Genomic DNA, 26846 nt, shown 5'->3' on the forward strand with positions numbered 1-26846 from the left:
GCTTCTGTCTATAAGCTGTCCAATCGGTTATGGTGGCTTTTCCTAATCTATGGCGAACACGCGTCGTCTTAACTGAGACACTAATAATGCAGTGATCACTACCAAGGTCTTCGCCTAGGTTGGTCCACGTAACACCTCTGTCATTGTTGCTGAAAGTTAGGTCCGGCGTAGTGTCTTTGACTACACTGTTTCTCGTTCTCGTGGGCTCATCCGGTCGCGTTAGCAGGACCAGCTCATGCTCCTCCGCGAGGTCGGCTAGCCTTTGGCCCTTAGGTGTGTCTCGATCATAGCCCCAATCAGAGTGCGGAGCATTAAAATTCCCTAGGATAATTGCCCGGTCGTTGCTTTTCACTTTCAGCAATGCGGCCTTCACTAGCACGTCGAGCTTTGCCTTCCTGTCTCTAGGTGGCCTGTGGACGTTGGCAATAACTGTTTTCGCTTTGCAGCGTCTACATGGCCAGACCGTGAGAACATGATGTTGGACACCACAGTTAGGGACATAGTCCACGCTCACCGCTATGTCCGCCCCTGTCAGTGCTGCCATCTGAGGATGGTCAGGGTGCGTGTGCATCTTGTATCCTCTGAGGTTCGGTATCTTCTTGCCTGGTTCTTGTATGCATATTATATCCGGAGGAACAGGCGTCGCATCTATAAAACTCATAAGTGCTGCATATTTATTTCTAAGAGTCATGCAGTTCCACTGCCAGACCTCGAGGTTTTCGGCTACTCTCGTGTGCCGATTAGCCATCTATAGTACTTTCGCTGTCGGTCAGCTCTCTCTCTTTAGGCCTGCGCGCAGAAGTTCCTGGGCTGGCACATTTTCGTTTGTTCGGTCCCTCTTTCGTGGTGCGAGAAGAGTCTTCTATCTGTCGTTTGAGCTTGTACAGCTCCGTGAAAAGAAGTTGGATTTGTCGTGCTATGGTATCCAGTTTATAGTCTTTTCCTGTCACGTTCGCGTTCTTAGATTCGCCTGGCATGGCTTTGTTCGTGTGGGGCTCATTTCTTTGTTGGAAATCAGCTAGCTCCCTTCGAATTTCTGCAGGACTCTTTTTTAAAATTCTGTTCTCCTCTAAAATCTTTTGATAGGCTGGATTCTGAGTTACTGGATCGGCAGTGGGAGACACTATTCTCGCCCAGCTTACCTGTTGTGTGGCGGTGGCCGCCGTCTGATGTTTAGCCTGCGGAGATCTCTCCTGTTTGGGGGCTAAAGGCTTGACATTGGTTGCCCAGGATGTTGACCTAGATCTCTGATGACTCCGCCGTCTGGTACGCGATCTCGATGTGGATCTCGATCTTCTTGCTTGCCTGAGTTTGGAGGGGGTCCCTTCTTGCCGTTGAGGGAGCTCTGTAAAATCGCTGAGCTCCAATTCTTCGTCTTTAATTGCAAACCACCGGGGTCGGTGTGGTTGAGCAGCTTTGTGCGCTCCGCTTCTCGGTCGGCCTTGTGGTCGTGTTTGCTTCAGGCGTTTTTTGCAGCTTCGGTCGCCCGTGAGTTGCTGCCCCCCGCAAGCGGCACATCGCGGCGCGCACTCGTGTCCGTCTTCGGGCTCGAGCGCCCCACAGATTCCACACACTTTTGTGTTCGGTTGCGGGCAAACGTCCGTGCGGTGGCCGACGCTGTGACAAATCTTGCAAACCCGCACCGAGTTGCGGTATGAATGGCACGCCGTTACGCCCCCCCCCCCCCCCCCCCCGCCGTAGTAGACGAACCGCGGTAGGACCGTGCCGAGGAAAGTGATGACTGCGCTCTTCGAGTCCCCTAGCATTCTTGCCTGGATTATCTCGACGCCCTGGGTACGGACTCGGACGTTTGCCTTGATTGTCTCTCCGGGCGTATGTGGCGGGAGTCCATGAATGACACCTCTGACGGCGCCTTCTCCTGTGGCAGCGTACGCAGTGAACGCGTGCGTCTTGCCATTGACTGTGAGAGCTGTGATCTTGCGTAGGAGATTGGCTGTCTCTTCTTCAGACGCTGAGACTGTTGCGATGTTTGAGCCCTGTTTTATGCGCAGTATAATATGCTGACCCTTTACTTTGTTGTGGCAGGCCGCGATCACTCCTTCTGCGAGCATCGGGCTGGTTAGAGCTTTCAACGGCAGTCCATGGTGCGGGTGGACAATGATCTTGAAGTCATCCCGCGGCAGTAGTGGTAGCTTGTTCCGTCGCACCCTGCGGCGGCGGACGCGGGGTGAGTTCTGTTGCTTCTGCGGCGGCTCGTTCCGTTTCGCCTGCAGGCGTTCATTCGCTTGCTGCCGTTTTTGGCAGAGCGTTAGCACCGTCTGCCATCCCTTTTCGTCGGTTTCTCCCGTAGCCCGCCGCAGGTCCTTAGCGTCCGTGAGAAGCGTTGGAGTAGTTGCATCTTTACGAGGAGGTGAGGCTTCGGAAAAATCCATGCCGTCTTCATTTGTAACGGGCTTCGGTTGGGGCGGCGCGCCATTTGAGGCACCCGCCGCAACAGAAGCGATTTCTTAAGACGCCATATGCGCCGGTGTCGTGTGCCAGACGCTGCACCGACGCGACGCGGCGGCCGCCGACGCGACGCGGCGGCCGCCGCCGCGCCTTAGCTGTGATGCATGCTAGCTCCGACGCAACGCACCTTGTAGCTTCTTGAAATTGTGGAGCCGCCGGAAACGGGCCTAGGTCAAAGAGAATGGTGTCCCTGGGTTCCGTAGACGTTCACGGTTCTGGTGATACACAATTTCGGTCGGTTAGTGGAGCTATAACCAACGAAAAACATGGATATTGCGGAGCTCGAAGCGGGTGCTGCTGCACTCCTCGACGCCGCCTATCGGTCCACTGAGGAGGCAGAACAAGTCGATCGCAGAGCATGATCACACGCTGGAACACGGTAGAAAATGGCATAGTTTCGATACCTGCGCACGTGACCACACGACCGTGGGAACAAGCAGACGAAGCGGAAGTACATCTCTTGCTTTGGTGCGAAGTAAAACAAAAAAGACGCAGACATTCTGTTTGTGTATTTTATTATTTCTCTAAACTTCAATTCGTCAATTAAAGCAACAGATCGCACAGATGACAGATGTTGTCTTGAATAACTCTTGAAGTGACGTGTCATAACGAGTGGAATCACACTGCGGCCACAACTACGTAGGCGCAGGGGCACAACTATGTCACCGTCCAGCTTGGAGCGCAGTGGTCATGGGGAGAAGGAAAAACGGTGTTCGGTTTGAAATTTCAGATCTTTCCGCGGCATGTAGCGATGGAATATTTTGTAGACACTATCGTTATCGCACAATGTGTGATCAGCGCTTGTCAGCTCAAAATGACCAGACCTGGTGAGGGGCCCTTTAACGCCAAAGGCCATGGGTTCGACTCCTACCAATGGTGTGGGTTTGAGTGCCATAATGAGCTCTTGCTGAATTAAACCTGCCTTACCTGACTCTGCCATAATTGACATTGCCTTAACTAAATTTGAGTTAATTGACACCATCAACTGCCTCGATTGGCTCACTTGACTTTTTGGACAATCGGGGTCACGCCAGCACCGACAATGCCGGATTTTATGCCTCATGAGCCATATAATAAGCTTCCACATTAATAAACAACATGAGGTACAGGTGTGCAATGTGGTATAGTAGAGGGTAAAAATCAAAATCAAACCCAGACTCGTTCAAAACATACAAAACGAAAAGCAAGCACTTAATTCCAGTTAAGGGTGAGCTATAACAGCGAGAATAAATATCAACACATAATAATAGATCATGTTGCAAAAGGCAAAAGTAAACAAACCGGAAAAAAATCATCGTTTGCGAAGCGTGCACCGCTGATGTGATGCAAGAAAATGGGGCGACATGTAAAGATCATATTGCACATAGTCAAAGAGAGCACCAAAATATGTTTCAACAATGGACAAAATTGTGGAAGCATGTTCCACTGCGAGGTAATCCCGTGCAAGTAATCAAGCACACAGTCAAAATGAATTATAAAGGGAAGAATGAAGAACCTTTAGAAAACAGTGTAAATAAATTAATATAGCACACAACATCCGATGAAATGGCACGAGGTTCGTGAATAAGGAGAGAAATTATAGGGGAAAAAAGACAATTACAAGGCCGCTGAGCGTGCGTCCCCGATGTGGCGCAATTGGCGAAATGCAATTATTTTCATCTTCTCATTTTCAAATGTTCTAGCTTTTCTTTCTTTGCTATCCTTTCATTATTGAGAGACTTCGTGAAAAACCGGAGGCGCAGAAGAGGTATGTAAACCCACCCGAGCAGATGACCAAACCGGATGAAGCAAAGAGCGTAGCAGTAGTACTGCTTACAGCGCCCTCTGTACTTTCATTCCAAAAGCGTCTCACCCGCTCCATACGGCATGGTGCGCAGACGGCAGACTAGCCAATATTCTAGGGACCCTAGTGGAGGTACAGTGCACTAGAAAGGGCAGTGCAGCAGGTGCCACTCTCTGCGTGGCCCCAGCGGTGTTGCCAGTAGCGGTGGCACTGCGATCGACCAATCTTGAAAGAGCAGCAGACGAAGCCCTCGTACAGACTGCGATGTTTCTGTATGCTTCATGAGCGCAGGAGGTTTTGTTCGGATTTTTGCCTGAAGTACTTCATTTATTTGGTCTGTATTCTCTGCCTACGATCAGACAATAAAATGCATATTTTTTTTGCCACAGATGGTGCATTGTTTTCTGGAATTACTATTGCGCGTCGGCCCTCGCCGCTGGAACCTAGCCACACCGTTGAGAACACAGACAACTTCGATCGCAATCGAGTCCCGTCCGGATAAACCCTTTCAACACAATAGGAAATGATCACAGCTTTACGTTCAGCAACCAGGATCGAGTTTGTATATCTTACAGCTTCAGGGCGCAGACGTCTATGCGAACTCGAGTAAGCAGATTCAGATGGTACATAATCGCATTCGAATGACCGCGTGACAGGGGCGTTATCCTTAACTAGTCCCCGCAACATCGAAAGTAAGCGTAAATCAAGCTGTCACGTTGCACGTTCGTTCTCTCCTTGGCACACCTTTCAACAGCACATTATAGGCAACGTCTTAGATGAAAACAGAAAGTGCACTAATGAATAACATTGTACAGCAGGACTTATTGATTCTGACACGAACAGAAATGCTCACGAATTGAAAAGCAGCAGAGAAAACTTGCATGCACGGAGTGAAGTCACATACGCCCTCAGAAGCCATTTATTCTAAAAAAGTCACTGACTTTTATCTGTAGAAATCACGTCGCGCCCACACAGTAAACACGAATCAGCAGAAGTAGAGGATTAGCACAACAATGATGCTGGAAGCCAAGCGACAGCTTCGCTAAAACGGGAAAGCAGCTCATTGTTGTATTTATGGAGACCATGCTTTAGGGAGCACCTTAACAACCCAGTGAAAACGCTTCGTCCATAGGACATTCGAATCATGACCCAATGTCTATGCACCATTTCGGATACAAATAGGACATCTGCTGGACGTCACTCTTGGATATCCTATTACGAATGTCCCAAGGTTATCCCACATGGTCCTTTTTTGCTTTTGACATGCACGTGAATATTTGTCCACGAATTGAAGCTATGTCTTATGAGTTTCCTTGTAACAGAATTGTGTTTTCTCGCATGTTCAAATTGCAATCCGAAGCTATCATGTCTGCAGCTTGTGTTTACGTCGTACTACAAGTTTTCTGACGCAATTTACTTTGAACACTTGGGTTAGTTCAATAAGGCAACTGCGATTGGCGCAAGGCTTCGAAGAATGAGAAGTATGCTGCACTTCTGCACGCGTGCGTGCGCGCGTATCGTGTGCCCACAATCTATTCTTGATGCGTGGGTGCTCTGATAATGTAGCTTATAACCGTGCACTGCGACCGTAATTTGCATTATGGCAAACAGTATGCAAAAGGCCTTGACATATATGTCCGTAAAATGCGCGCAGCATGTCCATATTGTCACGAGTATAAAACTATTTACACGTTGTATTTACAAAGCGTATATCTACAGCTGCCTAGAATCCCGAGAGGCTCTTGCCACTTCGTCCTCTTCACCGTCGACGACCTTGTCCTCGTTTTCCACCGTATAACACGGCCCCCGGCAGAAAATTCACCGTCCCGGTGCTTTAGACGGGGCCGTCGGTACGGGCATAGTAAGGTTTAAGCCGAGAGACGTGTACGACGTCAGGTGTATAGTGTACTAGATTAGTACACTATAGTCAGGTGACGTGGAACCGGGTGCCATGTCGGAGGTCACGGGAATTATCTCGTAAGTGACATTTGTCACTTGACGTAGAACACGTGCGGTAAGGGCCTTTGTAGCAGGGAAGAAGTTTCTCGGAGAGCCTCACTCGGCGGCAAGAGGACCAAAGTAGCACGAGAGAGCCTGGTGAAAAATATGTGTCACGATGGCGGCGATTGTAAGCGTGCCGTTGAGGTTCCTGCGATTCCAACAGACGGGTACGGGCAAGCTGACGCGCATGCTCAGCGTGGGCGATGGCGTCGCGGGCATACTCAGTCCTCGAATCCTCTATCGAGGGGAATGAAGTGTCCAATGGTAAGACAGGGTCACGACCGAAGAGCAAGTAAAAAAGGGAATACCCAGCAGTATCGTGGCGTGATGAATTATAGGCGAACTTGACAGAAGAGAGAGCCACATCCCAGTCCTTGTGGTCGGGTGAAACGTATTTCGAGAGCATGTCTGTAATGGTCCGATTAAGTCGCTCAGTAAGGCCGTTGGTCTGGGGATGATAGGAGGTAGCCAGTTTGTGCTTGGTAGAACATGAGCGTAGTATATCGGCGATGACTTGGGAGAGGAAAGTGCTGCCGCGGTCAGCAAGGAGCTGTCGTGGGGCACCATGTACTAAAATGATATCGCGGAGGAGGATATCTGCGACGTCAGTTGCGCAGCTCGTGGGAAGTGCTCGAGTGATGGCATAGCGCGTCGCGCAATCAGTAGCGACAGCGATCCACCTGTTGCCAGAGCTGCACTCGGGGAAAGGGCCAAGGAGATTCAAACCCACGCGAAAGAAAGGCTCAGGTGGAATGTGGATCGGCTGTAAGTACCCGGCAGGAAGCGTTGCTGGCTGTTTGCGATGTTGACAGGGCTTGCAAGCAGATACATAGCGCCGCACGGAGCGAGCGAGGTAATGTCCCTCGCAGACATGCAATGGGTGTCTGCAGGACATGGAAAGCGCGACCAAATGGTCATGTGAGGGGTGTTTGCAGGACGTATTCGACACATATCTAGGATATAGATGCCCTAGCAGTGGATGTGGATAGGATATCTATAGGACGCAATTCTAGTCACTGGGGATATAGGCACAGCATTTCACAGGTGGCGCACAACTCCATCGTCTGCGTAATCTGTAACTAAATGTTCGCTATACAGGCATCACAGAGTATGGGGAAACACACAAGAGCCAGTACGGTGCTGAAGAATGATATCTAAAATAGTTTTACAAGCTAATGCAATGACAGCATTAATAGGCATGGTAATGGGCACAAGAACAAATAACCTTCATAACGAAAGTCCTGCTGCTTGCTTTGCTTCAGCAAATCCTAGTCGCCGTAGCAATAAAAGTAAGTTCAAATTAAGCAGTTACATTGTACGATTGCTCTCTCCTTGGCACACATTTCAAAAGCATATTAAGCGAGACTGTAAAATAAGAACTGCAGAAACGCATAACGTCACACAATATCAGCCGCTGGCCTCCTTGCTGTTGACGCAAGCTATAATGTTCACGAAATTAAAAGCAGCAGACATTCATAGAAAGCGGGCGAGACACCACCTATCAAGCGCTTTCAAGCCACACAACTTGCGCTGCATGCAAGAGTGAGTGATTGCACCGACGCCGCTCTTTTCGCCACCAGCGGCTTCAGGTGCCCCTATGCGTCGCTGCCTCTGTATGCTGCACTGCCCCATCTAGTTCACTGTAGCGGAGGGCACGGAAACGTGTTGCAAAGCACGTTACGGTAACTATGCGACACCACGTCACTTCTATTACTTGACAAATTGAGCCGCATGAAAGCTCAACTGTGATTATATACATAATTAAAGATGAATAAGTACAAATTAAATCCATGCTAAGGCATTTTCTGTGGTCTTATATAGCTTGTTCTACTTGTGTACATGTCAGTGCCACGGGAGAATGTTAAGGGGAGGGGCGGAAACGCACCAGTACGTGCCGTACCTGATGCTTTATCACTTAAACATGAAAAAAGAGGAAAAATTATGCAGATCCCACGCACTGTAGGAATCGATGTAAGCGAACCTTTCTGTGCTGGTGGCTTTTATTGACGATCATTAGCAGTGATGATGGCGAAAGATTAATTTCTTGAACGTTTAGTGTAACACGAGAGTAATGTGTTGACGTTAAAGTTACATTTTGTGCACCACTGCTGTTTGTCGGTGTAGTACACAGAACACACAAGAAGAGGTGTTTGCTGGAGGTGGTGTTGTGCTCCATATTTCATAACCTCTGAGAGGGTTTAGCATTGTCATTGCCTCACATCACATCGTGTCAGAAATATTAAACTTGGATTATGGGGTTGTACAAGCCAAAACCACGATCAGATAATGAGGCATGCCATAGTGATGGACTCCGGATTAATTTTGACACCACGGTGTTTTTTAACGTGTCCCAACATCTCAGTGCACGTACATTCTCTATTTCGCCCCCGTCGAAATGCGGCTGCTGCGATCGGGATCAAATCCGTGACCTCGAGCAATGCCATAGCCGCAAAGTTACCGCTGCGGGCACAGAAATGTTGATTTGAGGTGCGGCTGCTTCCATATGGTCGCCGAGACCCTGCGGTGCGCTTTAATTATTGCAGCTCTGCTTCTGCACGCCCTGCGTAAATTATCCACTTGACATATTTGCATGGTATTTATTTTTCAGAAGTCGTAGAAACGTACTGCACCGTACTTTGAACTTAAGTTTGTCCAGTTTCCCCACAACTGCTGTCGTGTCTACAGTAGTAGCGTTTCCTTGCCTTCTCAAGTCATCTCCCCCCCCCTTGTATGGGAGCTGCCTCTTCTCCCCACTCCTCTCTACAGTTCTAACTACATCCCCTCTGGACTTGCACATTAGTAGAAAGGTAAGCACTGCAATTTATGCAATGCTTTTGAGGCGGGTAACGGATAATTACAGCTGTCAAAAGGCTAATGCGGCGACGCCCAGGGAGGTCCCGAGGGCATTGTGCACATTCGACGCGGTGGGGTTCAAACAAGTTTCTTGCGTCGCCTTTCCTCTCTGTCTTGACTCTGTCTTGTATATACACGCTCTGAACCACTCCCTGATATGGTGTGCCAGACAGCAGCAGCAGCAGCAGCAGTAGGAAAGTCGAAGGAAGAGGCAAAGAGAGCTGTATAATGTGTGACAAGTAATACATTTTTATCTCTCAGCTATTTGTGGCGTTTTTAAAGCATGAAGCAGTTTTTCAAACACTTACATACGCTCAACCTTATGAGCATTACATACGCAGGTAAGGAAGTTCATTCGCCGATGTTCGTAGTAACCTTCAATGTCTGAACTATCAATATTTCATATAATTCATTTTTGCACATTTCCCTCCTGGAAGATGTGTTAATATGATGCGAATAATACTAATAGATATACCTGACTGTATTACGAGACATATTGCTGCGTGCGTTTGGCATATTGCTTCGACTTCTTGCAAGGTTACGAGGAAAAACATGTTTTTTTCAGCCTAATTTATGCAGCGTTTCGTATGCCACGTAAACTTGATTTAATGCGTTGACCATATAGTAACACATGAAACAGTAATAAGCATACCAAAAAAATTTTCTACAAGCAAGCACTTGGGCTCCCGCATTGCACCAGCACTGAACTCTTCAACCAACTGGGAGTTCACAACAACCTTTCCGAACTCATTGAAGCCCAACAACGCTCTCAGCTTGAACGGCTCACCCTTACTGAAACGGGGCGCTTTATTCTGTCCACGCTTGGCTTCACCTACCATCAGCAACAGGGCCCCAAACAACCGATCCCGACCGACATCCGTAGCTGGATCTATATAGACCCTATGCCTAGAAATATGCACCCTGAATATAACAGGGCCCGGCGCCAAGCTCGGGCCGGAGCTATCATAAAAGCCCTTGCCCACGTACCTGGCGTCACATTTGTTGATGCAGCCCAATACTCCCATGGCACACGATTTGTGGCCGTCGCCACACGCGATGGAGCCCTACATCACGCCTGCAGCGTCACTACCCCCACTTCCGAGACGGCTGAAGAAGTGGCCATCGCCCTGGCCACTTTGGATCCCACCTGTCACACCATAGTGTGTGACTCTCGCTCAGCCGTTACTAACTTCAGCAAAGGCCGTATTTCTCCCCAAGCTCTTCGCATCCTCTGCCAGGCACCACACTCTAAAGACAGCATAATCTCCCTAACATGGATCCCGGCCCATGCGGGCCCTGTCCACCCACACCTCCCCAATCTCAACGAGGTCACCCACTCCATTGCGCGAGGTCTAGTAAACCGCGCCGGAGTCACTGGAGATGAGTTGGACACGAGGGACAGTCTGACCACTTATAACGATCTCGTTAAGGCATTTCACCTCAGTCGCCGAATCTTCCCCCCGCCTCACCCAAAGTTCAGCCGGGCGCAGGCTACCACCCTGCGTCTACTACAAACAAACACGTACCCTTCACCCGCCCGCCTCCACCTTATATTTCCGGACGTCTACACTACCCCCAACTGCCGGTGCTGTGGAATTCACCCGGCTACGCTTCCGCATATGCTATGGGAGTGCCCAGCACAGTACACCCAGACTAACACCACGACTCTCTCGTCGAGGTTGCATGAGGCTCTGCGGAGCTCCGCCCTCGACGACCAAACCTGGGCGACCCAGCACGCCCGCGAGGCGGCGGCGAGGCAAGCCCTCGACGTCCCTTCGTGGGAGGCTTAGGCCCGGCCATCATAAAGTGCTGGTTCTACAATAAAAGTTTATTCCTCCTCCTCCCCTCCTAGTATGACTGCCGAAAATCCTACAAGTGGTGCACTGAAAAAAAAACTAACGCAAGTGTAGACATAGCCCATACGCACGAGTGTCTTTCTATATTCTTGTCCAGTTTGCACTTTTTTATTTTTCTTCAAGGAAGTGACCGCTGCATCGTCTTCGCCGGTGGGGTCACGATCCAGCCTGTCCATAGCCTCACCACCCATTGTTTCCCGACTTATTTTGCCGGAAAGAAGAAGACTTATCTAATTGTGAGAAATTCAGTTAATGCACTGAGAAACGCATCACATGCGCTTATTGTTGTTCTTGACATCGTACGAGCTAAAGAGGTAAAGAAAAGCCTGTGCCTGCACAGCTGTTCTTGGCACAGCCCGGACTAGCCACGTAAAAACGTGGCCATACTGCGTTGCCATCTGCTCATCCTCCTTGTGTTGTTGCTCTCGTGCACCGCGGTGCGGCGTGACAGTCTGTGGGCATTGCTAATATTGTAGGCTCCTGTAATTACTGCTTCAATTGATGTAATATTTAGCCTGCACATTCTTTAAGCTTCATGTTAGCATTATTTTGGATAAACTACCACTATTGCGGGCATATTGTGAAGACATTTAACGCCCAAACTCCCTCGAGTGAAGCTAGCTTAGCAGGACTCCGAGGAACTATCAGGCGTTGTTTGGAATATCAATGGCCTTAGTGAGGTTAGAAGAACTGGTGAGGCTTATACAGAGCTGACAAATGACCACATCTTCTGCTATAGAGGACTTCCAGATAAGAAGCAGAATGGAGTAGGATTCCTAATCCTTAAGGACATGGTGGGCAACATTGATGAATTCTACAGCATTAATGAAAGGGTAGCACTAGTCGTAATAAAACTTAATATGAGGTATACATCAATGGTAGTACAAGCCTATGCTCCAACATCCAGTCAGGATGATGATAAGTAGATCAGTTTTATGAAGATGTTGAATTAGCGATGACAAAAGTGCAAACTCAGTATACTGTGGTAATGGTTGACTTCAATGCAAAAGTGGGGAAAAAGCAGCCTGGTGAACAAGCAATTCCGGTGGCAACTATGGTGTCGATTCTAGGAATGCTAGAGGAGAGATACTGGTAGAAAGGAACAAGCTTTGAATAATGAACACCTTTTTCAGGAAGCGTAGCAACAGGAAGTGGACCTGGAAAAACCCTAATGGTGAAACAAGAAATGAAATTGATTTCATTCTTTCTGCTGATCCCAGCATAGTGCAGGATGTAGAAGTGATAGGTAGGGTAAAGTGCAATCAGTGATCATAGGTTAATGAGGGCTAGGATTCACCCCAATTTGATAAGAAAAAGAGTAAAATTGGTCAAGAAGAAACAGGATAACCTAGGTGCAGTAAGGGTAAAAGCAGACAGACTCGGGCTAATACTTGCGAACAAATATGCAGCTTTAGAACAGAGAGACGAAGATGACATCGAGGTTATGAATGAAACCTTTACTAGGCTGGCTTCAGAGGCAGCAATTGAAGTGGGAGGTGAGGCACCAAGGCAACCAGTAGGCAAGCTTTCCCAAGTAACAAAGGACCTAATGAAGAAACGACAAAGAGTGAATGTGTACAGCTCAAGAGATAACATAGAATTCGTGGAACTCTCAAAACTGACCAACAGAAAAAAATAAGGAATATTCGAAATTATAACGTGAGAAAGACTGAGGAAGCCGTAAAAAAATATACGCAGCCTGAAATCAGTGAGAAGGAAACTTGGCATCGGACAAACCAAGATTTATGCAATGAAAGATAAGCAGGGTAATATCATCAGCAATCTCGAAGATATAGTAAAAGCAGGGGAAGAATTCTATACTGACTTGTACAGTTCCCAGAACAGCCACAATACCTCCATTCGAAGTAGTGCTGAACAGGTTACAGAGGCTCCTTCTATAACTAGCGATGAAGTTAGAAAGGCCTTGCAAGACATGAAATTGTGAAAAGCGGCAGGAGAACATGGAATAACAGTTGATTTAATCAAAGATGGAGGATACATAATGCTAGAAAAACTGGCGAGCCTTTATACAAGCTGTCTATCGACTTCAAGGGTGCCAAAGAACTGCAAGAATGTCAGCATTATACTAATCCACAAAAAGGGAGGCGTAAAAGAATTGCAAAATGATAGGCCCCTTAGCTTACTCCCAGTATTATATCAAATATTTACCAAAATAATATCCAATAGAATAAGGGCAACACTGGATTTTAGTCAACGAAGGGAACAGGCTGGCTTCAGGAAGGGACACTCTACAATGGATCACATCCATGTCATTAATCACGTTATCGAGAAATTCGCATAGTACAATAAGCCTCTCTATATGGCTTGCATAAAATGTGAAAAGGAATTTGATGCAGTGGCGATACTAGCAGTCATAGAGGCATTACATAGTCAAGAAGTACATGACACTTGCGTAAATATCCTTGAAAGTATCTACAGAGCTACAGAGCTATGGAACGAGCTATGGAAAGAAGAATGATAGGTGTAACGTTAAGGGATAAGAAAAGAGCTGATTGGGTGAAGGAACAAACGCGAGTTAATGATATCTTAGTCGAAATCAAGAAAAAGAAATGGGCATGGGCAGGACACGTAATGAGGAGGGAAGATAACCGATGGTCATTAAGAGTTACGGAATGGATTCCAAGGGAAGGGAAGCGTAGCAGAGGGCGGCAGAAAGTTAGGTGGGCGGATGAGATTAAGAAGTTTGCAGGGACAACATGGCCACAATTAGTACATGGCCGGGGTAGTTGGAGAAGTATGGGAGAGGCCTTTGCCCTGCAGTGGGCGTAACCAGGCTGCTGCTGCTGCTGCTGCTGCTGCTGCTGCTGCTGCTGCTGCTGCTGCTGCTGATTATGATGATGATGATGATGATGATGATGATGATGATGATGATCTACAGAGATTCCACAGCCACCTTAATTCTCCACAAGAAAAGTAGGCCGATACCTATAAAGAATAGGGTCAGACAAGGAGGCAAGATCTCTCCAATGCTATTCACTGCGTGCTTGGAAGAAGTATTCAAGGTATTAAACTGAGCAGGCTTAGGAGTTAGGATCAACGGCAAATATCTCAGCAACCTTCGGTTTGCAGATGACAAAGTCCTGTTCAGCAACACTGGGGACACGTTACAACAAATGATTGAGGACCTTAACAGAGAGAGTGTAAGAGTGCGATTGAAGATTAATATGCAGAAGATAAAGATAATGATCAGTAGCCGGGCAAGGGAACAAGAGTTCAGGATCGCCAGTCAGCCTCTAGAGTCTGTGAAGGAGTACATCTACCTAAGTCGATTACTCACAGGGGACCCTGATCATGGGAATAAAATTTAGAAAAGAATAATAATGGGTTGAAGCGCACACGGCAGACATTGTCAGCTCCTGACTGGAAGCTTACAATTATCATTAAAAAGAAAGGTGGACAATCAGTGCATTCTAACAGTGCTAACATATGGAACAAAAACTTGGAGACTGACAAAGAAGCTCGAAAACAAGTTAAGGACCACACACAGAGCGATGGAATGAAGAATGATAGGTGCAACGTTAAGAGACAGGAAGAGATCTGTATGGATCAGAGAGCAAACGGCAATAGCCGATATTCTAATTGACATTAAGAGAAAGAAATGGAGCTGGGCAGATGTTAGATAACGGGTGGACCATTAGGGTTACCTAATGGGCGCCAAGAGAAGGGTAGTGCGGACGAGGATGGCAGATGACTAGGTCATCATCATCATCATTAACCTGGTTACGCCCGCTGCAGGGCAAAGGCCTCTCCCATACTTCTTCGACTACCCCGGTCATGTACTGATTGTGGCCATGTTCTGCCTGCAAACTCATCCGCCCACCTCATCCTTAATTTCATCCGCCCACCTAACTTTCTGCCGCCCCCTGCTACGCTTCCCTTCCCTTGGAATCCAGTCCGTAACCCTTAATGACCATCGGTTATCTTTCCTCCTCATTACATGTCCTGCCCATGCCGATTTCTTTTTCTTGATTTCAACTAAGATGTCATTTACTCGCGTTTGTTCCCTCAACCAATCTGCTCTTTTCTTATCCCTTAACTTTACACCCGTCATTCTTCTTTCCATAGCTCGTTGCGTCGTCCTCAATTCAGGTAGAACCCTTTTCGTAAGACTCCAGGTTTCTGCCCCGTACGTGAGTACTGGTAATACACAGCTATTATACACTTTTCTTTTGAGGGATAATGGCAACCTGCTGTTCATGATCTGAGAATGCCTGCCAAACGCACCCCAACCCATTCTTATTCTTCTGACTATTTCAGTCTCATGATCCGGATCCGCAGTCACTACCTCTCCTAAGTAGATGTATTCCCTTACCACTTCCAGTGCCTCACTACCTATCGTAAACTGCTGTTCTCTTCCAAGACTGTTAAACATTACTTTAGTTTTCTGCAGATTCATTTTTAGACCCACCCTTCGGCTTTGCCTTTCCAAGTCAGTGAGCATGCATTGCAGTTGGTCCCCTGAGTTACTAAGCAAGGCAATATCATCAGCGAATCGCAAGTTACTAAGGAATTCTCCATTAACTCTTATCCCCAATTCTTGCCAATCCAGGTCTCTGAATGCCTCCTGTAAACACGCTGTGAATAGGATTGGAGAGATCGTATCTCCCTGCCTGACGCCTTTCTTTATCGGGATTTTATTGCTTTCTTTATAGAGGATTACAGTGGCTGTGGAGCCGCTCTAGATATCTTTCAGTATTTTTACATACTGCTCGTCTGCACCCTGATTCTGTAATGCCTCCATGACTGCTGAGGTTTCGACTGAATCAAACGCTTTCTCGTAATCAATGAAAGCCATATATAAGGGTTGGTTATATTCCGCACATTTCTCTATCACCTCATTGATAGTGTGAATGTGGTCTATTGCTGAGTAGCCTTTACGGAATCCTGCCTGGTCTTTTGGTTGACGTAAGTATAAGGTGTTCCTGATTCTATTTGCAATTACCTTAGTAAATACTTCGTAGGCAATGGACAGTAAGCTGATCGGTCTATAATTTTTCAAGTCTTTGGCGTCCCCTTTCTTACGGATTAGGATTATGTTAGCGTTCTTCCCAGATTCCTGTACGCTCGAAGTCATGAGGCATTGCTTATACAGGGTGGCCAGTTTTAGAACAATCTGCCCACCATCGTTCAACAAATCTGCTGTTATCTGATCCTCCCCAGCTGCCTTACCCCTTTGAATAGTTCCCCAAGGCTTTCTTTACTTCTTCCGGCGTTACTTCCGGCGATGACTAGGTGAGGTGTTGAAATTATGAAGTTCGCGGGTGCTAGTTGGAATCTGTTGGCACAGGACAGGGGTAATTGGAGATCGCATGGAGAGGCTTCCGTCCTGCAGTGGACATAAAATAAGCTGCTGATGATGATGGCACTTGTCATTTAGGATAGGAACGCCTGCTGTAATATACAATAATGCGAAAATTTGTAATTTTATTCAAACTAAATCATGTTTAAAGTTTAGTGCGAGCCTTCACAAGAGCACTTTTAGAACTATACAGAGTGCTCCTCTTAGTCTATACTGGAACGTGCTATGTGAGATTGCTTAACACAGCAGTGTTGTTCTTTGCTTAGACACTGATTTTGTATTTGGCTGAAGTGATGCATTCGCCTTTTAACTTTTCCTAAAGCTGAAAGCTCTCTGAATGGAACTATACACTAAATTATAGACTAAATGAACTCACACTCAGCTCATTTCCGACATAATAGCAAGCCCAGGAATGTCATGGACGTAACGATGAAAAACAGGTGACACTACTGAAATGCTTTGCAGCCAGTTTGTGGAAAATTGCGCCATATCCTTTTGCAAGAGGTTAGTTGGATGAGGAATCGCAGCAGTGGCACGTAGTTGTCTTATTGTCCCAAAAGTTTCATTGCAATTAAGGCAAACCAGTTGTCAAGCACATCGCAAGTCCAGTTAAGCTGCTTCGTGGGAAGCAGTGATAAGAACTTGAAAGACCATCCGCGATTTGCCTTGAAGAGTGTGAAATGATTTATGGCAGTTCGGCGCCATTGCGTACTTGTGCGGAACGATACTGGCGCCTACCTTCTCCGTCATATCTGCACTATCAGGTCCATTTGATTGGGCAGCACTTCTTTAAGGAATTCAATTGAGTATACCGCTGTACCTTGTAATGCATGCCACTATGAGAGGATCTCCATGTCGCCATTTGTTTCATATAAGAAGCAGGTTACGTGCAGGACGACATCACATTTCCTCCACGTGCAGAAGACGTAGTGCAGACCTTATGTAATAGTGCCTGAATATTCGAGAACCATCAGAAAATGTAGACAGAATCAAGCCTAACAGACATATATTCTGCAAACGCAGGAAGCACTCATAAATTATATTGCACGAATTATGCGCCCTGTAAAAACAATGGCTAAATGCAGATTATGCATTGTTGTTATGCACTGTCCAACTATTTTTGCAAGTGTTGGCAAATCATATATATCTTGAGCATTTTCGTTTACGGCAGGTATTTCCACACTTGGATGATGCTTGCGATCGGTTCCTGGACCTGTTGGCCAAAAAGGGTGACAGTGGTGAAAAGGAGGTCAGCGCCTATGAGCTGTTCAAGCCACTTGCCATGGAGTACATCTGCCGTGGAAGTTTCGGAATTGCAAACAGCTTCCAGGAAGATACCCAGCACCCACTGTTCCGTATGGCCACTCAGGTGCTCCCGGGTACCATGACTGGCCCCATGCACATGATCGCCCGTGAGTTTCACTACTTTGTTTTAAAACACAGATCAAATGAAACATATTCAAGGAACACAATTGACTAAAAAAGCCTACAATGAATAAATATATGAATAGACAATTTATTGTTGCGGAGAGACTGTGCTCTGGCCTTTGTTGTGGTGTATAAAGTCAGTGACAGCCTGAGAATGCAGTGGCAAATACACCACTGTACGAGACGGAAAGAAAATTTGTACAGATGCACGAACCAATCACATCCCCCCATTTCCATGACGTCATGGCGGAGGTGAACTTCTTTTAATGCCTCTCGGAAACTGTATGGGAGCATGGGTGCACAGATGGCAGATGCAGTGCAGTTTTATCGGCGGAGCTTGTACTGAATATGTAAGTTGTCAACGAGTATAGGATATATTGTAAGACGAGAGCGATAAGGTAGATTAAAGTTCTGAATCTTTAATGTCATTTCTTTACCTGCGTTCTTTCGCTTCATTCCCTACAATGCCATTCGCTGAAAGAGCGCACCTGTAATGCACAGAAGCTTTCTTTGCCTGGGCTTCTCATCAATCTTTTTTGAGAAAATGTGAACGAAAACACAAACGGACGGGATTGACTCCCATCCTTGTCTCGTTCGAGTGTGTGTGTGGGGGGGGGGGGGGGGGTGTGGAGGTGTGTGTGGGCGTGTGTGTGGGTGTGGGTGTGTGTGGGTGTGGGTTTGTGTGGGTGTGTGTGTTTACAGAAGTGGTTTGCTCATATTATTCTCATCGCTTTCGGGAAATTTAACAATAAATTGATCTAGACCTCTGTGTTTTCCCAGACCAGCGGAGAACAACCTTGAAATATATTTCAGATTCTTTTAGACTGCGTGAAAATCCAGGACGAGCAGCAACTGGCAATGTACTATACCTATTTTCACCTTCATGTCTGCGGGTAGGCAATGAAGTACAGTTTTTACCACCGCTGACATGAGGAGATGGTTACTTCTTCCAAGTATGGGGAGGAGCAGCGTTTGGCATCTAAGCGTGACGCTCAAATTTTAAAAAAAAGTTTCACGTTTGTAACATACCGGTCTATACGGGTGTTTCAGCAAACACTTTCAACTTTAAAAAAGAATGCCTGCGGCATATAGCACCATTCTAGTCTATGAGGCGAACAGGCGGACATTACTTGCACAAAAAATTTAAATAGATAATTGACTGATTAACAAAAAGTTACTAATTAAGTTTTTAACTAATTACCATATGGCACATACAGCAATTTACAATTTCTAGCCGGGGAGTTTGCAAGGTGGATCCACTTAGAACGAATTCTCAGGATGACACCAGCTTCAAGGTATTAATTCCCGAACTTTGCGGAGGAATGCACTGGCGTTACAGTTATTTCTGTGCTTCAATGCATGAAACGACGTTTTGTAAAGAAAGTAAGTCGAACAACAGTACATTTTTAGCGCATGTTTGACGGAATATATCTCGTAAATGGTGTCATCCACACAATTATTTTCTAGTGGATATGTCTTGCAGTCTCACCCGCTAGAATTTGTCAATTGTAAAATGTTGCAAAAGGTAACTTAGGTAAAAACTTCATTAGTGAACTTTTGTTTAGTCGATAATGCATTTCAATTTCTTGGGCAAATAATGTCTGCCTCTTCAAATAAACCAGTTAAGGACTAGAATTATACTATCTGCCAAAGGCAATTTCCTTTGAATTTTGAAAGTGTTTGCTGAATGTCGCATGTCAGATGAATACTGGATGTCCCATGTAACTTGAGCCAAACATTAAAAGTATGCAAATGCCACATAGCTGGACAGAATTAGGGTAATGTTGTTTGCCGTCGCTTTCAGATAGATTATTGTTTTTTTGCATTCTGCTTAATTACATAATTACTCATTTAATTAATAATAAACTTCTCAAATATTATAATTGCATTAAATTTGTCAATAAAAAATTGTAAAGCAACATGAAAAACTCCCTATACGGCTTTCTGTTGCTCAAGATGTGCTACATAAAAGTGTTTTTGCCAGCATGAGAGAAGCATGAGACACACGCAAGCACACACACACACGCACACGCGCGCACGCATGCATACATAAAGGTCTGCCGGGATCCGGTAGTTGAAAAGGCACTGGTAGATTGAGGATGCACATACGAAAAAAAAAACGATACTGAAACGTCGGCAATAAATTCGCTCTTTTCATACATGCGCCCTCAACCTACAAATGCATATATATATATATATATATATATATATATATATATATATATATATATATATATATATATATATATATATATATATATATATATATATATAATATACACCGTATCGACACCGGTCAACAAACACCAGTGCGCCAGCGTCCGTATCGTATGGCGGCTGCTGAACGCCGTGTCATCGACCAGCACGTTGACGACATGCTGGAGCGAGGCATCATCCAGCCCTCTAACAGTCCCTGGGCACCTCCGGTTGTCCTCGTTAAAAAAATAAAGATGGCTCCATTCGGTTCTGCGTCGACTATCGCCGCCTTAACCGAATAACGCGCAAAGATGCCTATCCTCTGCCGCGCATCAACGATGCTTTGGACAGTCTGTAGGGAGCGGAATTCTTTTCCTCGCTGGATCTACGCTCCGGATACTGGCAAGTGCCAATGGCAGAGGTGTAGATCGTCAAAAGACAGCCTTTGTAACTCCTGATGGGCTATATGAATCCACTGTCATGCCGTTCGGCCTCTGCAACGCGCCTGCCACTTTCGAGCGAATGATGGATACCATTCTTCGAGGGCTGAAGTGGAAAACGTGCTTCTGTTATTTAGATGACATTGTGGTTTTTTCCACCGACTTTGCGTCGCACCTCAGCCGCCTCGAGCAAGTACTTGCGTGCCTCTCCACTGCAGGACTGCAACTAAATCTGAAGAAATGCCACTTCGGCGCTCGCACGCTTACAATTCTCGGCCATGTAGTTTCAAAAGACGGTATCCTCCCGGACCCCACAAAGCTTAGCGCCGTATCCGAGTTCCCTAAACCAACCACCATGAAAGAGTTTCGCAGCTTCATCGGCCTGTGCTCATATTTCCGACGCTTCATCCGCAACTTTGCCTCTATCATCGCCCCCTTGACGCAGCTTCTCACCGGCAGTTCTGACCTCTCAGCCTGGTCCCCGGCGTGCGACGACGCATTCCAAGAACTGCGACGCGTTTTCACCTCGCGTCCAGTACTGCGACACTTCGATCCCTCTGCTCCAACTGAGATCCATACGGACGCTAGTGGTGTCGGGCTCGGCGCTGTTCTTGCACAACGCAAGGACGGCTTCGAAGAGTACGTCGTCGCGTATGCCAGCCGCACCCTCACCAAAGCCGAGGCGAACTACTCGGTTACTAAGAATGTCTGGCCATCATATGGGTTGTCGGCAAATTTCGTCTTTATGTGTATGGGCGTCCATTTGACATCGTGACCGACCACCATGCCCTATGCTGGTTATCTTCACTAAAAGATCCAACTGGTCGGCTTTCCCGTTGGGCATTGCGCCTACAAGAGTACGAAATCTGCGTTCAGGCCGAAAGCATTCAGACGCAGACGCTCTATCCCGGTCACCCCTGCCCTCTGATCCTGCCCACTCGTCTATTTCCACCTGCGGTGCCTTCGCCCTCAATATTTCCGACATGCCATCAGAGCAGCGCAAAGACCCATGGATCTCTTCGCTTACTGACTTCCTGTCTAGCCAGTCGCCAGCACCGATCTCTCGGACGCTTCGCCGCCAAGCCGCGCACTTCATCATTCGGGGTGACCTGCTGTACCGCCGCAACTACACTTCGAGTGGCCGCAAGTGGCTGCTTGTTATACCCCGACACCTCCGCTCCGACATCTGCGCCACGTTCCACGATGACCCGCTATGCGGCCACGCTGGTGTATTAAAGACATACTCTCGCCTCCAGCTTCGGTACTACTGGCGCGGTATATACCGTTTCGTTCGCCAGTATGTCCGGTCATGCCACATATGCCAACGACGCAAGACGCCACCTCAACATTCCACCGGTCCCTTGCAACTTTTACCATGCCCCGCGCGCACTTTCGACCGCGTCGGCATTGACCTATACGGTCCGCTTCCCAGCACTCCATGCGGCAACCGCTGGGTTATTGTTGCCATTGACCACCTCACGCGGTACGCTGAAACTTCAGCCATAGCATCTGCCGCAGCAAAAGACGTCGCCAGTTTTATCCTACAAAACATGATTTTACGCCACGGAGCACCTCGAGAATTACTGAGCGACCGCGATCGCGCTTTCCTCTCTGACGTCCTTTCAGCATTGCTAAAGGAGTGTCGAATCATTCACCGCACTACCACAGCATATCATCCTCAAACTAATGGGATGACAGAACGTTTCAACCGCACCCTTGGTGACATGTTGGCCATGTATGCTTCATCTGACCACTCGAATTGAGATCGCATTCTACCTTTCGTCACGTACGCTTACAATACCGCGACGCAAAGCACCACTGGATTCTCCCCTTTCTTTCTCCTTTACGGGCACGAACCTTCATCCACTATCGACACGATTCTACCTTACCGGCCCGATGCTTCGGAGTGGACGACTGTTTCTAGAGCGGCTGCTTACGCCGAAGAATGTCGCCAGCTCGCTCGTTCGTTCACATCCCAGGACCAGTGTCGCCAAAAACTTCGCCACGATTCATCCACTACGGCTACGTGCTTTGCGCCTGGCTCGCTGTCTGGTTGTGGGTGCCCTCTACTCCTCCAGGCCTTTCCTCCAAGCTGCTCTCCAAGTACCACGGTCCTTATCTGGTACTGAAGCAAACATCCGCGGTCAAATACCTCATCGAGCCAATCGAAACGCCTTCCGACCAGCGTCGTCGGGGCCAGGAAATTGTCCACGTCTCCAGGCTCAAACAGTGCCATGACCCCCCTGTGTTCTCCTGTCCTTAGGTCGCCAGGATGGCTACTCTTTCGGTGGGCAGTGTTTGTACTGAAGGCACTGGGCAGTGGGCATGGTGCTGGTGTGCTGGTGCAAGAGAAGACGACGACGAGGAGTGCTTGCTTCCAGTTACGATATAGCGACGACCTGTTTAGGCCTAGCGCTACAACCTATAACTAGAGCTGCTAGGCGAACACCGGTGACTTCAACGCACCGTACGGCATCTGGGGTTACGTCTACGACACTACCAAGGGGCGCAACCTGTGGCAAGACGCCAACGAGATGGACCTCACTCTGGTCACTGACAAGAATTTTCCTACTCGCATCGGCAACTCCGTCACCCGGGACTCGACACCTGACCTAGCGTTCGTCAGGAACGTTGAGGACGTAGGCTGGGAGAACACCGCCATGGAGTTCGGCAGCGACCATTACATTCTCGAGACCAACTTCAAGGTGTCTCGGAGTAGGATCAAGGAATTCACGTTCATCGATTGGGACCACTTTCGCAAGATTCGCGAAGAACCCAGCAGAGCCAGGGCACCCGCCACCCTCGAAGAATGGTGCGAAGGCGTCCGGAACGACGCTTCCGCGGCTACCAAGAAAGTGGAAACCGATCTCGACGTCGAGCGGATGGACAGCAGACTTGCCCACCTGATCGAGGCCAAAAACGCCCTGCTCCGCCGATGGAAGGGTCAAAGGCTCAATCGCAGACTCCGAAAAAAGATCTCGGAGCTCAACAAGGTCATCGATGACCACTGCAAGGCGTTATGCCAGCAGCAGTGGGACGAGCTCTGTGAATCCATCGACGGACAGATGCGCAACGGCAAATCCTGGGGTATGCTGAAGCACCTTCTCGACGAACGCGGCTCAAAGTCAAATCAGAGGCATACGTTGGCCAGGGCCCTTCACGAGGCCACCAGGTCTCACACGGTCGATGAGCTGGTCGCAAAACTGGTACAGAAGTACTTGCCCGTCCGTCGCGACGGAGATCCAGTGACCCAACTCCCAGACTACCGAGGCCCTCCACGCCCCGAGCTCGACGAAGACTTCTCCATTGCCGAGGTTAGACAGGCCATCTTCGCGCTCAACCGCAAGTCTGCGCCGGGTCCAGACGGAGTCACCAACAGAATGTTGAGAAACCTCGAGGACACGTCGATCGTCTTCCTGACCGACAAAATCAACGAGTCCTGGAATAGCGGCGTTGTTTCTGCAGAATGGAAGATGGCCTGCACGGTGCTCATTCCCAAGCCCGGCAAGGCCCCGAACATCGAGAACCTCAGGCCGATTTCTCTAACCTCCTGCGTCGGCAAGGTCATGGAGCGCGTCGTCCTCAACAGGGTCAACGGGTACCTCGAAGACAACGAGGTTTACACGTACAACATGATCGGCTTCCGCGCCGGACTCTCGACGCAGGATGCAATGCGCCTAATAAAGCATCAGATTGTGGATGGCCGTTCCAGAGACGTCAAGGCTTTGCTCGGTCTGGACCTCGAGAAAGCTTTCGACAACGTGCTCCATAGCTTCATCGTAAAGACCATTTCAGATCTGGGTCTCGGCTCCAGATTCCATAGCTACGTCAGCTCTTTCCTAACGGACAGGAAGGCCAAGCTTCGCATTGGGGACTTCCGCTCCAACGATGTGCCCCTCGGAGGGCGGGGCACTCCTCAGGGCGCCGTCATCTCACCCACCCTGTTCAACATCTGCATGATTGGTCTTTCCGAGAGGTTGGCACGCGTAGAGGGCGTCAAGCACACCATATACGCCGACGACATCACCTTATGGTGCTCCAGCGGCTGCGAGGGCAGAGTCGAAGAATCCATGCAGGAGGCGATAGACGTGATCGAGGAGTATCTCCGCCCCACCGGACTTCGATGCTCCCCCGCCAAGTCGGAGCTTCTGCTTTACAGAAAAGAGAAGGGAGGCAGACCCAAAGATTGGAAGCCAGTCTCCGAAAGCAGCATCAATCTTCGCACTTGTGACGGGGGGGGGGTGATACCCAGGGTTGACGTTATACGGGTCCTGGGTATGTTTGTCGAATTCAACGGTGGGAACGGAACGGCTGTCCGCAAGATCATCGCAAAGACGGACAACGCTTTCCGCCTCGTTCGCAGAATAGCAAACCGGCACCGAGGAATGAAGGAAAACAATCTCCTAAGGCTTATCAATGCATTCGTACTATGTCACTTTACGTACACAATTTCTATGCATAACTGGCTCAGAGCGGAGCGAGACAAACTCAACGCTCTCATCCGCAAAGTGGTCAAGAGGGCTCTCGGGCTACCCATCAGGACCCATACCGAGGATCTCCTTAGGCTGGGGGTGCATAACACTGCCGAGGAGATTGCCGAAGCCCAAGAACGCGCGCAACTCACTCGCTTGAGCACCACAGCGGCAGGTAGACACATCCTCGAAGAGCTGGGTTACCAACCTGCGGGATTCCCGATGGTCAGTACCCCGATCCCCAGGTGCATTCGAGACAAGTTCGAAGTGGCCCCTGTGCCCCGAAACGTCCATCCCGTCCATAACGAGGGCAGACGCAAGGCCAGAGCAGCAGCCATCCTCAAACAGATCAAGCAACGAGACATTAGAGCAGGCTTCGTCGACGCCGCGGAGTACAGCGATGGGAAGACCTTTGCCATCGTTGTGGTCGACTCCAGCGGCAAGATTTCCAACTGCGCCTCCATTCGCACTTCAGACCCTGGTGTCGCCGAGCAAGCCGCCATCGCCCTCGCCCTGCTAGACGGTCGTGGATCCGAGATATATAGCGATTCCAAAACAGCAGTTAGGGCTTTTCAGAAGGGTTGCATCGCCAAGCAAGCTGCTCGTCTTCTTAGCAGCTCGAGTCGAGATGCTCTCACGCATCATTCAATCCACTGGTTTCCAGCTCACGTAGGGTCGGTCGAGGGTGCTCCCCCGAACCTCAATGAGTCTGCTCACGAGGCTGCGCGTGACCTCACCGACCGCGCTTCCTCTACAAGAAGCACCGACTCCCCTCCTCCCTACGGCCACAGGGACGCTCCCGCTACTCACAACGAGCTTATTAAATCCTTCTACATGTCTAGAAGGGTCTTTCCACCCCCTCACCCCAAGTTGAATAGGGCGCAAGCCGTTTCGCTTAGGCTTCTGCAGACCAGTACGTATCCGTGTCTGTCCGTTCTCCACGAGGCTTACCCGGACGTGTATCGCGACGACGCCTGCCCCTCCTGCGGCCAGACCTCCACTCTAGCGCACATGTTGTGGGAGTGTGGGTCGACATACCCCAAGTTCATCAAGGAGGAGTGGGACTCGCTTTTGCGTAGCCCCGCTCTAGAAAAGCAAATCCTGGCCGTCCAGCGTGCCCGCGACCGGGCCGGTGGGCTAGACCTGCCGGTCCCGACGTGGGACTAGCCGGGTGCGCGACGAGTTCGCGTCCTCGCCGGACCTACAATAAAGTTTATTCACTCACTCACTCACTCACACCCCCGTTGCCATATATATATATATATATATATATATATATATATATATATATATATATATATATATATATATATATATTATATAATCCCCGCCTCGGAAATCCGGACCAGAGCTGTGCAACAGAATTTTGCATATTTGCAGCGGAGCAACGTACAAGGCTATGTGGTTGAGTGCACAATCCGTAGAGCTTTGCTTGAATGTCTGTACATCATCCTGTATACCCTGAATCATGGTTCACCATTCTGATGACCGGCGTAAACGGCCTTGTTCAACTTGCAGAGTGTACGACCACGTTGCAGAGCGTAGTGGCACCGTTATTTTGGCTGAACAGCAAGGTTGGCAGCTTCACCTACGACCGATTCTCGAAGGTCGCCTACAAAGCCGTCGACGTCAGGCGCAAGAACCCACTGCCCGTAAGCAGAGCTCTGTTTGTTTTTTATAGGAGGTAGGTTTACAAAATGTGCAATAGGTGTAAAGCTGGGTAGTGCTGTAAGCCGTCAAACTGTGACACGGACAGCGCATCAGAAATGGCGCATATAAAGTAAAACTTATATTTCATTCAGAGGGCCCCTTGATTCAATGTGAATATCTTTTGTGCCAGAAATTCAGCAGATGGGGCTGGCATTTTGATTGATTGGCTTTACATGCTAGCAAAAAAAAAACATACCCTGATCACTTTTAACGTGATAGTGTTAAGGGCCCTGTGTTGCGTGTTTAGAAAAAGTTTATTTCGACAAGAGACGATACGGACACTGAGTCATAATCACGGTACAATTCCACCGGGACGAT

The 26846-nt window shown here is 48.3% G+C and overlaps 1 protein-coding gene across 1 annotated transcript in view; it reads left to right on the plus strand.

Moving 5' to 3' along the window:
• The window catches only part of LOC142582247 (cytochrome P450 3A43-like), a 111582-nt gene that overhangs the window by 40859 nt on the left and 43877 nt on the right, over positions 1 to 26846 (plus strand). The window contains exons 6-7 of the mRNA XM_075691712.1: positions 17454 to 17694; positions 26337 to 26470. Coding sequence (XP_075547827.1) covers positions 17454 to 17694; positions 26337 to 26470 — 375 coding nt within the window. The remainder of the gene's footprint in view (positions 1 to 17453; positions 17695 to 26336; positions 26471 to 26846) is intronic.

The sequence above is a fragment of the Dermacentor variabilis genome, chromosome 5, assembly GCF_050947875.1.
Source record: "Dermacentor variabilis isolate Ectoservices chromosome 5, ASM5094787v1, whole genome shotgun sequence".
Lineage (NCBI taxonomy): Eukaryota > Metazoa > Arthropoda > Arachnida > Ixodida > Ixodidae > Dermacentor > Dermacentor variabilis.